Source organism: Strigops habroptila, chromosome 8 (genome assembly GCF_004027225.2).
Source record: "Strigops habroptila isolate Jane chromosome 8, bStrHab1.2.pri, whole genome shotgun sequence".
Classification (NCBI taxonomy): Eukaryota; Metazoa; Chordata; class Aves; order Psittaciformes; family Psittacidae; genus Strigops; species Strigops habroptila.
The window spans coordinates 1,515,494-1,532,711 of NC_044284.2; the positions used below are offsets into that span (position 1 = coordinate 1,515,494).

Genomic DNA, 17,218 nt, shown 5'->3' on the forward strand with positions numbered 1-17,218 from the left:
GTTCAGGTTAGATCTAAGGCAGAAGTTCTTCCCTGTGAGGGTGCTGAGGCGCTGGCACAGGGTGCCCAGAGAAGCTGTGGCTGCCCCATCCCTGGCAGTGTTCAAGGCCACGTTGGACAGAGCCTTGGGGCGACATGGCTAGTGTGAGGTGTCCCTGCCCATGGCAGGAGGCTGGAACTGGATGATCTTAAGGCCCTTTCCAACCCAAAGCAGCCTGTGTTTCTATAAAAGAAATGTTATTTATGCTGGCAGAACTCTCAGGTTATTTTGAATAGTGGGCTGGGCATGACAATCTTGACTGCACATATAGGAAGAGACTCAGCAAATGGAGGTCTTTACTACTCATATGAGGCACAGCATAAGTCTGCTGTTGTTTCTGCTCACCCAGTGCTTTGAGTAGGCATTTGAGAGACATGCTTGATGGTAAAAAGATTCTAAGGATTTTCTGCAGAGCACTTTCCAGGTTAGGTTTGAATGAGGACTGCTGCAATTTGGCTGGATTACTGCAGAATCAGTGCTTCACACACATGGTCTGACTTCAGAAAAACTGAGATCATCTTCTTGGGTGATGAGCAGGTGTTATAGACAACTGAAATATATCACTGAGGTCACTCAAACAAGTGTCAGCTTCACCCAAACTGGATTTGAGATTGGGTGATCTTGCTGTATGTTCTGGACATTAGACTATTTTCCCTAGCACCAGATGTTCTAGGAGGTCGTGTGAGCGTGAATAATGGTGGTAGTATCCAGGGATACAACGAGACTCACTAAAATAGAGGGTTGCTGAGTAACTCAGTGTGCACTGCTCTATCTGTACCTTGTAGAAAACCAGTTGCAGTTGTCTTACCAGCATTCCACGTGGTAAGAGTAACTTACTGAGGAGAGCCTGAGAAAATATGAGGAGCTAAGATAAAAGGATAGTCAATGAATGGAGAAACACTGTTTCTGAAATGCTCTAGGAAGAACAGAGGAGATGTGGCTTGGAGATGCACCCCAAAACTCACCCCCCAGCCCCAGCTTCACTCTGTCTGCAGTAGTTGAAAGCTTGCTGCTAGTTTGCTGATCATCACGTAAGGTGTACTGAAGATGTTTGTATTGCAGTAGTGGGTGATTCTAAGCTTAAACTGTGAGTTTAAGCTTAGGTGTTGATTTGTCCTCTAAACCATGGATCTTTTGAATAAAAATTGCTGTCAGATGTTGCTCCTTTCAGACAACCTCCTACCTCCTTCACTTAGTTTATCATAACTGTAACCATACTTTCCAAACTGCTTCTTGACTGGATTATTGCAGCACTTCATAACTGATTACCCAGGAAATTCAGCTATGTGTCAGACAGTACAGAAAAAGAAAGCATTGCCTGTTCGTTGGCCCAGAAGGTGCTGGTTCTTCATTGCAGATTCATCTGTATCTGTTTCCCTTTGCAGTTAAAAGGCATGGCATTCCACGCTTGGGAGTATCTGGTGAAACTCCATAGAAAATATTTACATTCTTCAATCTAAAAACTTCAACTCTGTGAAGGTTTTAGGCATTTCAGGGGTCTAATTGCAGAAACATCTTTTTTTCCTCAAAACCTTGTTAGTTGAAGTATAATTCATCAAAGGGGGCAACTTTCAAGCCGTCTTAATGCCAAGACTGAAGAAAATGGAAATTAAACATTTGGGTTTCATTCATGTTCAGCCTGGAGAAGAGAAGCTGCGTGGAGACCTCAGAGCAGCTTCCGGTGTCTGAAGGGGGCTACAAGGATGCTGGAGAGGGACTCTTCATCAGGGACTGGAGCGACAGGACACGGGGTGATGGGTTCAAACTGAACCAGGGGAAGTTCAGGTTAGATCTAAGGCAGAAGTTCTTTCCTGTGAGAGTGCTGAGGCACTGGCACAGGGTGCCCAGAGAAGCTGTGGCTGCCCCATCCCTGGCAGTGTTCAAGGCCGGGTTGGACAGAGCCTTGGGCGACATGGCTAGTGTGAGGTGTCCCTGCCCGTGGCAGGGGGTTAGAACTGGATGAGCCTTAAGGTCCTTTCCAACCCAAACCAGGCTGGGATTCTATGATTTCCTCCATTGGCCCATCAGAGCTTGGAAAGTGCTGGCTAGTAGTAACTAATGCACCCTTAGGGCAGAAGAGCTGCTCTGTCATCAGGCAGTGCTTTTAATTCAGTAGTATGGCACAGGGAGAGTTGGAGTGCAGGCAGGGCACATTGATTTCTCAGAGTTTGACGCATAAAAGTTTCTGCCTTTAGATTGAGTTGTGTGCCGGGAGGGATTGGTACTAAACATCCTCAGTCACCATCTGTGAAGCGCAGGGCTGTATTGGTTCAGCACTGCTTGAAGCTATTACATGTTATTTATAAAAGCAGATGCTGGCATTTAGCTCCATTTTCTGCTCTTTGACAAATCTCTAGTTAATCACTTGGAGAAGTTGTGTATGAGGAAGAAAGGCATTTCCTAATAATAACAAGGCCTTGATGTAGCCCCTTTCAGGGTAAGGATAGTTTGCAATTATTGTCAACACCGTGCAGTGAAAAATCAGTCTCTTTCCCTCTCTGCATAAATAAATACAAAGATTGGGAGTAATAGGTTAGGATTGACTCATTTACCTGTTCTTTTCGGGGCTTTTCAGGTTCACATGAAATGTAATTTTGCTGTATGGTCTAATTCTTGTTCTGTATCCCTTGGAAAAGGGTGCGATGATGTTAGCACTCGATTTCTTGTTTCTTTATCAAATAAAGAGATAAATAGTGTATCCAAACAAAATATGAAGCTTTTATTCACCAGTTAGTGGGAGATGTTGATCAGGCTTTATAATGTCTTCCTTTCTAATTTTCAGATGTATATCACGAACACAGTAAAAGCCAGAGGAACAAGGCTTGCAAAACCTGTTCTGTGTTTGGGCTTGATGTGCATGGCTTTCCTTACTGGAATCAACAGAGTAGCAGAGTATCGAAATCACTGGTCAGATGTAATAGCAGGATTTGTTATCGGAATATCTATAGCAGTATTTTTGGTAAGTGTGTATCTGTGTCACTTCTGTGTGAAAACAATCAGTGTGTAGCTTTGTATCTTAAAACTGGGGGCCTTGGCAGAAGAGGGTTTTCTGATTTTCGTTTTTAATGACTTACCAGTTCCCTCCGTTATATTTGCACAGACTCAGAAATGTGAAGAAAGGACTGATCAAATGATCTTTTTTTTTTACTTCCTTACAAACCAGATTGTAGCATTTCCTTCAAGCCCCACTTTAAGCAACTGCAGATCCTCCAGAAGAACATCTAGTTATGATTTCATGTATGAAGTATTAATTTCAGTATAGTGATACCTACACTGATCAGAGAATAAGAGATCAGTGAAGGTATCTACACTGGATATAAGATAGGCAATTCTAGGAATAAGATAAGCATTTCTTTTCTGGCTTTAAAGTAACCCTATTGAATTTCTTTCATACTAATTCAGGTTTACATTGACCTTTTATGTCATTTTGCATCAGAAAAATCCTTGTTTAGCCTTTTCCTGTTCTGGAACCGTGTTCCAAAAGCAGATTGTTAGTCACAGTTCCCAATGACTAGGATCTGTGTCAGAAAGCTGCTGCTAATCTATTAATGATCTTCACCGATAACTTCACTGCAAGGCTATTGCATAGAATAGTCACTGCTGTTCCCTGCCTGCAGGTTTGTCTGCCTGGCAGCTTGGAACAGTCATAAATATACCTTTGAATTTTTTCCCCATGAAAACACCTTTGAGCTTGATTCTGGGATCTCAAGGTCTTGATCAAAAGATCTTGGATCTGAAGACTTGGCTTGGCTGAGAACTCTCACCAGGACGGCTGAGGTGGGTGTTAGCTTAGCTCCTCTAATAAATGTGAGGGCAGCTTTAGGTATCCTTTAAAATAGATCTGCTTGCACTTCCAAACGTTCCCTTCTGTAGAACGTATCCAGGAGTTGTATTTGGTTGTCCATTTTTAAGATTTTCCGTTCTGTTTGTGCCCCTGAAGTCAGAAAAGAAACTAGAAATCTGTCCCAGTGTATTTTCTTACAGTCTCTGCTGTATATTGCATCAACTCCTTTGAGTAGCATCCAATTTAGTTGAGTTCGGAGGAAAACCGAATGTGCAAACATTGCTGCTTAGATGAGTGTCTGAATTAATAGAAACACTAACAAACTGGTCTAGATCACATTCCGATATCCCTGTGTGAGAGGCACTGCTGCCCTAAGGAGGTTTACAACTTAGCTCAAACTTGGAGATGGTCTTTGTCTTCTTATTCTCCTTTTCTCACTCTCCATTTGAGAAGGTCTTTGCTGGTCAAAACTTAGATGGTACTTGGCCCTTCATAGGAATTTAAGGTCATTGTCATATTCTGCTGCACAGGCTCTGGCCATCTATTCATGATATTGCTCATAATTGCTATTCTAATATTCAGCTTTGGTAATGGATTTGCTTTTAGATAAGAGGGTTTTTTGGTTCTCAGATGATGCACATAACAATGAATTGGTTGGAAATCTTTTGTCTTGAAATATTAATGAAGGATTTTCTGTAAACCATGAACTTCCCATTTCTGTGTTTCTGCTGTAAGATGTGATGAAAGCTGGTGTCAGTTCTGCCTAGTTACGGGTGTCAGGATCAAAGCTCCAAGAAATGAGTTGTTCCTTGCTATTCTATTTATCTTCTAATCCCTTCTAGGTTGTTTGTGTGGTAAATAACTTCAGAGGACGTCAGCCAGAACATGAACATTCTCATATGGATAATCTGGCCCAGATGCCCATGATCAGCATACCCCGAGTAGAAAGCCCTTTAGAAAAGGTAATGTCTGACTTATTTAAAAACAGTGAAATAAAATGTAGCTTTCCTGGAAGGATGACCCCAAACTATCTTGGCAAGAGAGTTAATCAGAGTTCAAGTAAGGAGCCATGGCAGTGAGGGAGAAAGAAGGGAAAAATTAATTCAAAGGCACATCTTGGGGGACTTTTCATGTCACCTCCAAGAACAATCACTACATATCAGTCCAGTTTGCTGCTGTAGCCACTGCTAAGTCTGTGGAGTCAGGCTTAGTAGATCTGAGGCCCTATTTCCTTGTGTTCCTCAAGTAAGTTTGATTAACGCTTTGTCTGAGGGTCCACAGAGCTTGAAAGGCTTGGAAGGAAAATTGAAGCCCTGAGCCCAAGGGGTTGTGCAATTCAAGTATGAGTGGTGTTTATCCTATTTCTTCAGGATATGTCCTCAGGCTGGTGTAGAGCATGTGGTGCACTCCCTTCTGGATCAGCTGTGAGGCTTTTCTCATCAGTCACATGCTGGCCCCAGGACAGGGTACCCACTTTGCGATGTGGGGATCTGACATCTGCTCTAGCAGGGCAAATGATGTAGTGAATAATAATAGAGTGTGATAATAATAGAGAGTAACATGGGGCATACAGTGATGGCACAGAAGCCATGGTCTCCTGCCAAGGCAAATGGGATTTTGGGCTAGGATGTATTAGGGTAGCCTCCTGGGTATGCCAAGACTTTTTGCATGAGTAAGTATTGCGATGTGTTAAAAATCTGGTTTCCTGTAATAAAAGTGTATGTTTTTTGAAGATGATAGTGATAGGACAAGGGGTGATGGGTTCAAACTGAAACAGGGTAAGGTCAGGTTAGATATAAGGAAGAAGCTCTTCCCTGTGAGGGTGGTGAGGCGCTGGCACAGGGTGCCCAAGTAAGTGGTAAATGCTCCATCCCTGGCAGTGTTCAAGGCCAGGCTGACAGAGCCTTGGGTGACATGGTCTAGTGTGAGGTGTCCCTGCCCATGGCAGGGGGTGGAACTGGATGATTTTAAGGTCCTTTCCAACCCAAACCATTCTATGATTCTATGATGTTGTACTATGCAAGTGCTAGGTAAAATTGTCTGAACAATTTCATGAACCAACATGAAATAGCACAACCAAATAAAACATTGTAGGCATTTTTACTAGAGGAATGTTTGAGCTACTAATGCAAAGTTTGAAAGCAATTCTCCTTTTTCTAATGATTTAATCTGTCGTTATTTTTTATAATCTCTTCTGTTATGCCCATGTTTGAAGATAATAAACAATTCTACACTGGGTTGGGCACCAAAAGTATGTTTCTCTATGGCATTCTTTTCAATCCAGATTACTCCTAATATTTTATTCATATTAAACATAATAAGAAATGCTTTTAACCATTTCCATTCTGTCTTAGTCACTTGGAAGTGGTGGAAGTTGTCCTTTAGTAAGCAGTGCTGCCAGCTCTGGGTTTCTTTTTCCTTTCCTTGAGGGAAAGAAGGTTTCTTTTCAGAATGATCTAACGTGCTTTTTGAACCAGATGTGTCTAAGCTCCTTCTGCTGATATCTTGTCATAAGGAGGTCAGAGTCTCGTTTGCTTGAACAAGCATTTAGAAGATGAATGTGTATCTTCAAAATCACCCATTCAGTAAGCTTTCTGTAAAATGTCAAAACAAAACAAGCTGTAAGTTGGCCTAGGACATACTGCATTAAGAAGAGCATGTCTTATTTACGTGCTAGGCTCTCCTGCAATAGCAGCCGTTTCTGAGGCTCAAAAGCCAGCACAGGTAATAGATGTACATTCTCTTGTTGTTTAATTGTATTTTGGGGGGGGTTGGGATACAGACCTCACGTTAACTTAGTATTTCTACCTAATTTGATGCGCTTTCGCTCATGATGAGCAAGATCTTTTCCTGAGCCTTGGCCTAGGCAAGATTGAGGTGTTGTGAGAAAAGCTATGCAAGAGTGTGGGAAGGTGGTGGCAGGAATAATGCTTGCTCTGTTTGAGGGTGATGTCTGTTCAGCCTGGAGAAGAGAAGCTGCGTGGAGACCTCAGAGCAGCTTCCAGTGCCTGAAGGGGGCTACAAGGATGCTGGACAGGGGCTCTTCATCAGGGACTGGAGCGACAGGACAAGGGGTGATGGGTTCAAACTGAACCAGGGGCAGTTCAGGTTAGATCTTAGGCAGAAGCTCTTCCCTGTGAGGCTGCTGAGGCGCTGGCACAGGGTGCCCAGAGAAGCTGTGGCTGCCCCATCCCTGGCAGTGTTCAAGGCCAGGTTGGACACAGGGGCTTGGAGCAACCTGCTCTAGTGGAAGGTGTCCCTGCCCGTGGCAGGGGGTTCAACTGGATGACCTTTAAGGTCCTTTCCAACCCAACCCATTCTATGATTCTATGATTTGTGAACTGCCCAGGGACTCCATTATGTGAATGAGTTTCTTTACTTCCAAACCCCTCTTCCTATGGCAGTAGAGGGTAGCTGTTCGCTGCTGTGGAACTTTTGTCTACAGAATTAAACTGGGGGCTGTCCTCAGGGTGTTATGCTTGGTGAGATCTCAGTGTAGGGGTTCATCTTTTTTCCATGTTGCAAAGCCTTTCTCCTTTCCAGATAGAGAGGGTGAGATGGGAGGTTGATAACGTGGAGACTTTGCTGGTTGTTGGAAAATGCTTCCTACTGTTTCCACTCAGAAATCAGCAAATAAGTGATGAAAAGGTTACTTGATGTGAGTGCTTTGGATGTTGAGGCTTTGTGGATTTTTTCCTTTTCCCCCAATGCTGCTTCTAAAGTTTTAGGTGGAAGCCAGGCTCTGTTAAATAAAAGGGACTAAGAATAATACTTATGTAGAACTAAGGCCTAAATGGAGACATCTCCATTAACTACCATCACTACAAGAGTTATTAACTTAGACTTTGCTTTTTTAGCTTCCTTCTTTTTTTACATCCTTTTTTCTCCTCTGGAAAGAGAAGGGTGCTAAATAATTCATATGCTACTTGCCTTTGCCTACTTTAGCCATGTGCAAGTTACTTTTCACTACATTTCAGTTAGAGCTGTTCCAGTTCCGTATTCTGAGTGCACATACATTTACATTTGGCTTGTTGAAACTCTGTTTTTCCTTATTCTCAGCCTGCAAGTTCCTGTGCCCGTATCAAAGACAGCTTTCTGTCAGAAATTAGCTACTAAGAGTAGCACAGATCCTGACTGACAGAAGTTATCATGTGCAAAGGCAGTGCTAGCATGAGGCAATGCAACCCTTAGTGGTATTTAATAACCATATGGGCATCTGGGAGCAAGCAAGTCAAGGATGCTGTCTTAAAGAATAACTTCATTAGATGTTCCTACCAGATGGGACCTCACTCATTGCCATTGCATTATAAATTCACCTGTAAATGAATATAAGCACATGGTGCATCACACAGACCTGGAAGCACCTTATTGTTATGTTGCCAGATCTGATACTTGCTATTCCAGTGGTTTTTCCTGCTGGAGAATGAATGTTCTTGGCATGCATGTCATGCTGACCGTGCTGCCACTGTCTGAGTTCTGCTGGAGGTCAAGAACTACATTTGAAGTGCACTGAAATAGGAATAAGTGTACTTGTAATATTCTGAATTGAGCTGCTGGTGGTTAATGACATGGGTAGATCACTGTTTGCAAGACACTTGTGTTTAATTGTGGTGCACGCAGATGATGAAGCTGTTCTGCACGGGTACCCGCTTCTCATGCACTCAAGCCATAGTTGCAGAATGTCTCCTTGAAGAATCCTTGCCAGAGCTGGCTCAGCATTGCAGACTTATTCAGAATTAATGAAAAGAATGAAAGCCAAGAAGCCTCATCACTCACCCATCTGCTCCTTTTTCTCCTCTGTCTCTGACCTTCTTAATCTCTTACAAGTCAACTTGTGTTTCAGTTAGCTGGCACTGTCCTAAGGAACGGAGGAGCTCTTGCTACCTCAGTCAAGGTTAGAGACTCCTGTTCTTTTGCAAGAGTTACTGGGAAATAGGGATATTCTGAGTGATACCTCAGCTTCATCCAGTGCAGTCATAACCTATTTTTTCTGGGTTTTATTTCAGGGCAGACTGACATTATTTCATGCTAAAGTCACTTGAAATTGGCCAGGGCTTACAGAGGGCTCACCCACATCTTCTTGTAGCTGCTGACTCTTGTCTTCGGGGTTTTTTGTTTTTAAATACTCTAGCTTTGAAAAAATCAGATACAAAGGAAACATGGAGCGTTTTAGGACCAATTGGGGCAGTAGATAAAATACTGAGGTGAGAGCTTTTAGAAAGAAGTGTTGGGTTAGGAGAGGCACTGTGGTTCATCTGCTTCAGGGTGGTGAGACATTACTGTGTCTGACCATCAGTGCTTTCTGTAGCTGCTCAATATTACTTATTTGCACAGTAGGTTCTTTGCAGTGCTCTGTTTGACAGCTAAGCTGCATTTATCCCCAAAGTCTCTGCTTGGCATTCCTTCTAAGTGCTACTTCTGCCAGCAATGCCTAAACCACATTCCCAAACCCAGTCACTGTTCCTTGTTACAATGAGGTGTCTTAAACTGCACCTGTAGCACTGACTCCAGCATCACTATGAACTAGAAGCAGAAGACAGTTGAGGTGCTCTCTCTGTGTCTCCCTCCCTGTCTCTCTCAACCATTTCTAAGTTATAATGGTGATAAGCATTTGGAATTCCTCACACAATATGTGACATTCTTACTGCCTATCATAGCAATTGCTAGTGACTCTCAGGGTTGTCTCCAAAGTCTTGCTGAGTGTGACACTATAATTCTTGTTTTATTGTGCATGTGCCAAAGACAATGGTGGTGCTAAAACATTTGAAGAATAGGAAGTATAGATATTGCCATGGATTCTGGTAACATTCTATGACTGGTGAAGCTTTACCCTTCTGTTTTTGAGGTATAATGTTTTTTCTAGTTACTCCATCTTGATTATTCACAAAACATAGAACAATTTCATCACAGTGTCAGAAAAGGGTATTTTTAACTTTAGTTCTCAGTGTTGCCTGCATTTTCCTTGGTCTTGAGCAGTTTGGTACTAAGTCTTTCATTGGTATGTGCACGTGTGTACACACAGTGTGACCTCTTTAGTCCGGTCTGGTCCCTGGGGCTCTCACTGAGCTCACAGCCTAAAAGCAAAACACAAAGATGTTTTAGCTCATCATGCTGTAGGCAAATGGGGGGAGGAAGGGTTGTGCCTATTTCTGTTGCTTCAAAATAGTTGAGAAGCATCTAAATACTGTGGTGCTTGATCGCCAGAAGTGTACATAGGTATCCATGCAGTGGTATAGTACATGTATGTGTATCCTCAGGTAGGCTTGACTAGAGTCCATGTGCTTACATTAGCTTATAGGCAGGTTTTCTGTTGTCATAATGGTTCTCTCTTGAGAATAAGTCTGTTAAAGGAGATACAATATGGCATTGTTTCGCACACAGAAACACATACCCAGGAGAGGCAGCTCAGAAAAGACCATAAGCAATTTTGTTTTGATGTCAAGCATTTGAATTCGCGTTCATGTCCTACCCTTCTGCTTAAATCTGCTTCTGTGGGATTGTACAAGAGTTACTTCTGTTTTAATGCAAACATTAGATGTGCTCACTACATCTAATGTTCAAATTAAATGATACTTAAACATAGAAAATGGAACAATATATTCTGTGTGACATCCTCAAATATACATGTTGTAGGTGTTACAGAATCAAGGCATTAGTAACAGTCAAGAAGATCCTTTGCAACGAAATTCCCTCAAAGCACGCATCCTTAGGTTCTTCTCCTGGATATCAGGAATGGACCATTTTGAACATCTTCATATAAGGCAATAAACGTATGAGTGTGTGTGTGGAATGGAAGCAGAGGCAGATGCAGTGTTGGGCAGCATTCTGTGCAGGTCTGCCATATTTTAAATGGGGAATTTCACTTGAACTCATTTTTTTCTCTAAAAATGTGATTTGTCCACTAAAAGCATAAAATAGACTTTACCAACACAGAGAATTGTATAACATGATTATTGTCCTATGATAAATTAGCATTTAAAATCTTACCAGAAGATATACAGGTCTGGTTCATTACCCCCCAGAAACCCGCACTGAAGGCTTAGCCTTTAGCTTTCATTTTTAATGGTGGTGGTGTGAGAGCATGGCTGTGAAGCATGTTTTGTTCACATGGTGCTGACTCCAAACTGATCCTGTCCATTTGTTATATTATTTCTTATAGTATTCATTATAAAAGCTGGCGTGCCTGGAAACTGCTGCCATTGAGCAGATCCTCAGCACATCCCAAGTCTTTTGAATACTGTAGGAAGAATCATTTTCCATGGAGTTGGAGCAGCTGAGGTCTTGTGCATGGGGTTTGTTGCTTGTCTCCTGCATCTGTGTGAATCTGTTTGCTGACGCTGGTTACTGTCTCACACTGAACTTTGCCACAGTAAATCTAAGCAGAAGTAAAAGAGCATAGTAAGAGAGGTGAAATGCAGTTGTTATGCAAGGGGGATGCTGTTTGTTCCGGGTTTTGCCTGTAAAGAGTCTCAGCAAAGCTTAGTTGTAGTTTTGCTGGAGATAACATCTGCAAAAAAGCTTCATTTTCAGACAGTTGCATGACTCTGTAACAGTGATTCTTGCCATTAGCAAGTGATTCATTTTGACCTACTTATGCATCACCCTGCTGAGTCCATTGGAAATGAATTGACAAGTCTTCACGAGGGTCCAAATTAATAGCTCTATGAGCGGCAGTTTAAGCAGTTCTTCCTGAGGGTTTATTAAGGTTTATTGTGGTGTTATAGCCCATGCTCTGCATGTCCTTCCAAGAATGGTGTCCTGCTTATTTTGGAAGTATAGCTGGCAGGAGTATGAACCACATTCTCCTTTGCCAAGTAATAGTTATCCAGTCCTGCATTAATGCCACATGAAGGAGCATTTGGTTCTCTGGATCACAGGCAAATGTGTGTTGCTTAAAGAACATGCAGCAGGACATGCAAGAATTGATTAGAATAAATAAGGAGGACTTTTTATTCCTCCAATTCCTCATTTTTAAACCATTTTACTTATCAGCACAGTGAGTTTTAGCTCATCTGTTTTAGACTGATGCTAGTTTAAGCTGACAGGATAATTTTCGGCTCTAAATAAGGAGAAAAATAAAGTAAATACTGTGAAGAAAATGTCCTTATAGCCTCAGAGGATCTCCAGAGTCACTGAGGTTGACCCAGTGTGTCGTCGTTCCTGTACTGAAAGCAGGAGATGGCCAGCCAACTAAAATGCTTTGAAATGTGAATGGTTTGTTTTCTAATTAGGAGTTCTAATTTTGCTTTCTGCAGAATCAAAACCTGGAAACAATGACATTTGTTACCACTGCAACCATTTGAACAGAAAGTCTTTTTTCTGATGCTTTTTGACAAGTCTGCTAGCTGTGGTTTAATTATTAGGATTCATTTAACATAGATTAATTATCTCTTGGAGAAGAATGTACATAGATGTTTGCTATTTAGTGGTGTTCTCTTAGGAGATGACATAAAATACCCAGACAGTTTAAAGAAGAACTGAGAAATAGAAACCTGTGTGGTGGCTGCTGTTTCTCTCCAACATTTTCTGTGGGGTGTGATAAGGGATTTTCTGAAGGACTTTGAACAACTGCCCTTAAGCAAAAAAAGGGAGATCTTTCCCACTCCCTCTGGGTTATCTACATCCCCCCTCCTCTTCAGCTTACACCTTCTCTTTTCTGACTTTGGACTGCTCCAGGAGCGGAGGTGATGACAGAAATCAGTGCTTTGCATGGTATTATTTCCCTCTGTGCGTTTTTATGCTGGGAAACAAACACATGGCTTAACATCAAGATTCCCTTTATCAATTTCACACATTGCATGTTTTATCAAAGATGGTGGCAGTCAAGGTCACCGTACGCCTAAAGGGAATGTCCAGTTCCTTTGGATCCTGCGTGTCACTGGACAGTTGAGTCTTCACCTACCAAATGTTTGCAGAGGCACTTGCTTAGGTTAGAGCATGGCAAATAGCACAGGCTGCTGCAGCTTTACTGTGTAGGCACACGTAGTGTATTACACATTCTGATACACATCTTTGTGTTCATAAGAATTGTCCAGTTGAAGGAAAGAGGAGAGAATAACATTGCGAAGGAAGAGGACACTGGAGTGATTCTGAAAAAGAATGAGAGTCCTCAATGGCTGAATGCAACAGGACAAGGGGTGATGGATTCCCGCTGAAACAAGGGAAGTTCAGGTTAGATCTAAGGCAGAAGTTGTTCCCTGTGAGGGTGCTGAGGCGCTGGCACAGGGTGCCCAGAGAAGCTGTGGCTGCCCCATCCCTGGCAGTGTTCAAGGCCAGGTTGGACACAGGGGCTTGGAGCAACCTGCTGTAGTGTGAGGTGTCCCTGCCTGTGGCAGGGGGTTGGAGCTGGATGAGCTTTAAGGTCTTTTCCAACTCAATCCAGTGTGGGATGCCATGATTTTATTAATACTGGAATAGAATACTATAATCTGTCAGAACCTGTCATTTTAATTTCTAGGGATTTTGCTGTAAATGATGACTAAGGTAGCGGTAGAAGTCCTGCCAACTCTGTTACTCATATCGTTACTTACTTTAAAAAGAAAGCCATCTAAAACTAAAATCCTGTAGAACCATTGCACCTGATGACTTTGTTGAGCACGCTTCCCTAGCCAGCCTTTCAGCAGTTAACAAAGAACTGCTGTGGGAGTGAGTGAGAGCATGTAGTGAGAACCAGTTTGATTTCCACCCTCCTTCAATAGTTTCGAAGCATCAAGCTGTCCTTAAAGAGGCGAAAAGATTGTTACAGTGGCAACTGCTGCCTGCCTGTGGGGTTTCTGGGGTTTATCTCTTTGTTTCTTCTTTAACTCGTAGAACCACATCACGGCCTTTGCAGAAGTTACATGATGTTGACGCTGAGGTCTATTCCCTCCATTGGACTTCATCTCTTTTCACAGCCCACCCACGATAATTGCGGTGTTACCCAAAACCAGAAGTTTTTAGAAGTCCTGTCTCTGACTTGATTTCTCCATCATTCAAACGATACCGGCATCTTGAAGAGGTCTGAAATCTCAGAGCGTCACTTTACTTCCTAGCAAAAAGATGAACTGTTTACTTTGGGATGGGACAACCTGAGCACTAATTCTCTTTTGGCTTCTCATTGTTTTTAATGTACCTATTCCAGCAGCACTTCATGTTTTGGTTTGACTTTGGTTTTTCAACTCTACATTTTTAATTCAGCATGAACTTGTTTCCATTTGAGGCGATTTCAGTGTATAAACTAGACAGATACTACGTTCTGTATGAAAATGCTGTTTGCACATTGTATTCCGCTGTATTCCATGTAAGATATCATTCCAACAGTATGTTATATGTAAGACTGGTGCTTCTGCTTTTGAAGAGAAAAAGAAAAATTGCCAATTTTTACTGTAGTAAGTATTGTATCATAATTAAAAGTTTATTTATTTGGATATTTTCCTGACATAATTGTAGTTGAATTGTTGTTTTGTAGTTCTTGAATGTCTTGGGTGGTATATATGTATCTAGGTTAAAAGAAATGAAAATAATATAGAAAGTTTGATCATTGATATCTATTTTATTACTAATGCTAGCCCATGAAAGGTTAAGGGCTCCATTCTTAGCTCAGCATAGCTGATGGGAGAAATAATTTCAACAGATGATTCAAGGAAGGCTGCATCTTCTTCTATTTGTTGTACACCCTGATATTATGCTGGGAGAATGGGTTTTAGGATGAGTGTCACTGGCTTAGTGAGAAACATGCAGACGAGTTCCTGTGCTCCGTTTTCCCGTTGGAGCAGTCATGGAAAAACCAAACTGGTTTCATTCATTTTCTTCAGCCTAAGTGCCCAGAACAGGCAGATTTTCTCTCTACAAATCTTTCTATCTCTGTTTGTGTTTCAAGGCCAGATTCTTGCAAAACCATCCTGTCAGTCTGTGCCATTGGTTTTTCTTCAAATTCAGGCAATGCTGTTAGGTCTCTGTTCTGGTTGTGAACAAGCAAATTGAGCCTACCCTCCAAAAGACAGCCCTGCTTGACTATTCATAGTGAAGTTGTCCTAGAAAACTGGAGCAGCAGACGGGTGGGAATATTGTAGATGCTGAAGATGCTCTCAACATCTTCCAGAAAGTTTTCCAACAGCTGGTACGATGCTGGCACTGGAGACACATTGAGAACAGGAATGTTCAGTGCAGGCTCTTGAACATTCTAGGCCTTAAATTTTCCATAAGCCAGTGGATTTCCTGGGCATTCCTTATTGTTGGAAGATGTTTGAAACATAAGGCTGTAGAATCAGGTACAGATTTTTTTTATGATGGATTTTAATGCATTCCCACGTAGTCATCCAGGTAAGACTTGATGTTTGAATTCTTATTTGAACCTGTGCTTTCACTAAAATACGACTACCTAAATAGTGCTTGGCAAACAGAGCAAGGCCAAGTCGCTTTTGAGTGCAATAGAGCATATCTCACAAAGTCATTCTGCTGAGCTGAGAATTAGAGAAGAAATACATCAGTGGTGAGAAAAGTCCTAGAATAGAGCCCTTAGCTACAACAATGTTATTTAGGTGATTGAAAACCCACCTTTATTAGACTATCAACTGTGTTTACACAATTGTAGTAGGTCCAAAGTTTGTAGCACCACGTTAGGCACACTTACCCTCCTCTTAGTCTAGCTATTTAGGGTCCAAGGTACTAATGATTTCTCCGTGTGCAGATTTAAATGAAATCTTCACTCATTTTTGCATGGTAGTAAACCTGCATTTTTTTAGATCTGATTTATAAGATTACCAAGAGATTCTTTTATGTTAAAAGAGATGACTCTTTTTTCAGTGTACTGTATATCATCAGCTTGTAACTGGTCTCTTTCTCAGGATCTTTCCCAGTCAAATATTTGGGTTCAATTTATCATATAATCTCTGTGAACCAGCAGTGAGAAAACAAAACAAGAGACACTCTGCTGTATAATGTATTTTTAAATAAAATAATTTTTCATTCCTATGTAGTGGGTGGGGGTTTTTTTTAGATCTCTGCTCTAGAATCGTTTTGGTTGTAGTGTACATGAAATGGTTCTTGTCAACTGCTTTTGGTGATCTGTTTTCACAATTAACCAGGAATCCCCACAGTTCACTCCCTTCCCTTAGAGGTGGTTCTGCTGAAAAGCAGGAGAGGAAGAGCTGTACTGCAGAAACATCCACAGCCTGTTGGTGAAGGACTTTCCCCAATGTGGATGTGGACCAGCCAAGCTCCAGACCCTACTTTGGTTGATGTTTAGAAGCGGCAAGAATTTACCTCTCCACTGCCCCGGAGCTGGGGCCTTCACTCTTCTATTCTGGAGCTGAGAAAGGTTTTGGTAGGAGCAGTTTGCCAAAACAAAGGTAAGTTGGCATTTTCTGACTACAATGGCTTTTTGGTGGTTGCATGTAAAAAGCGAAACGGTGAGGAGCCTGTGACAAACAAGCATCATCCCTCCTTCAGGGAATATTCTGGTGCAGAGTGGTTCCTGATTGAAACACTGCAGTGGAACCATGTCAGTGGGTTTGGATGCAGCTGGTTTTGTGCTGCTTATGGACCTTTTCTGTGCGTACTTCAGTGAAACAGCTCCGCTCTATAAATGAGATGGTTAAGAAGTATCTCTAATGCTATATGCTGCTGTGTCCCTAAAAATGGAATTCATAAGGCATATGGGGACACCAGCTGGGCTCGTATCCCTACCATTTTAGATTCCCTTATATGTATGCTGCTGTTTGTTCGTAATCAGGAATTGCATAAGACATACGGCGCTAGCATCTGGGCTCACATCTCTTCAGCTTTGAAAACGTTCATTTTAACAATATGTATTAAAAGAGGATAATGTGGGTATTTTTCAGCTGCAATTTTCTTTGCTGCTGCCTTCTAAATTCTGTTGCTGTCCAAGATCACAGTGAGTGCAACAGTCCTTTTGCACATTCTGTTAGCAAGCAGCTTTTTATACTCTTCTGAAGTCTAATTTGGGTATTTTTGAGGCTTGCCATGCAGGAAATGGTGCACTACATTTTAGAAACAGATCGTAGTGGGTTTTGATTGTCTACATCCCTGGCCATCTGTATAGCCTCGGCCTTGGGGACACTTGGGAGCATGTGCAGGCAGAAGGGCTGAGCAGACCTCTAGACCTCTTGGTTCTGCAGCACCTCCCTCCAGGCACACCAAGAGCATTGTCACCAAGAGCTGCCTCCGAAGGCTGACTCGACCCCAACACACCAGACTTTCCTGCTGTACACCAGCACTTTTCACTTGGATAAGTGGAAAGCCAAATGGATGGGGACCTGTCGTGGCTTCAGCTTTTCACCTTCTCCTCTTTCTAGGCCTTTTGGTTTTCAGCGACTTCCACAAAGGAAAGGAAATCTTCACAGTCTTTCTGCCCACTTGAACCTCTGCTGCGTGCTTAGGGTTGCGCAAGCTTTA

General features: G+C 42.1%; 1 protein-coding gene across 9 annotated transcripts in view; it reads left to right on the top strand.

The window, feature by feature from the left end:
• Window positions 1–14,046, top strand: part of PLPPR5 (phospholipid phosphatase related 5) — a 139,924-nt gene extending 125,878 nt beyond the window's left edge. For all 9 annotated transcript variants that reach the window (XM_030493799.1, XM_030493800.1, XM_030493802.1 and 6 more), the window contains 3 exons: window positions 2,822–2,998; window positions 4,666–4,785; window positions 13,634–14,046. In XM_030493799.1, coding sequence (XP_030349659.1) covers window positions 2,822–2,998; window positions 4,666–4,785; window positions 13,634–13,666 — 330 coding nt within the window. In that variant the 3' untranslated portion in view covers window positions 13,667–14,046. The remainder of the gene's footprint in view (window positions 1–2,821; window positions 2,999–4,665; window positions 4,786–13,633) is intronic.
• The last annotated feature ends 3,172 nt before the right edge of the window (window positions 14,047–17,218 follow it).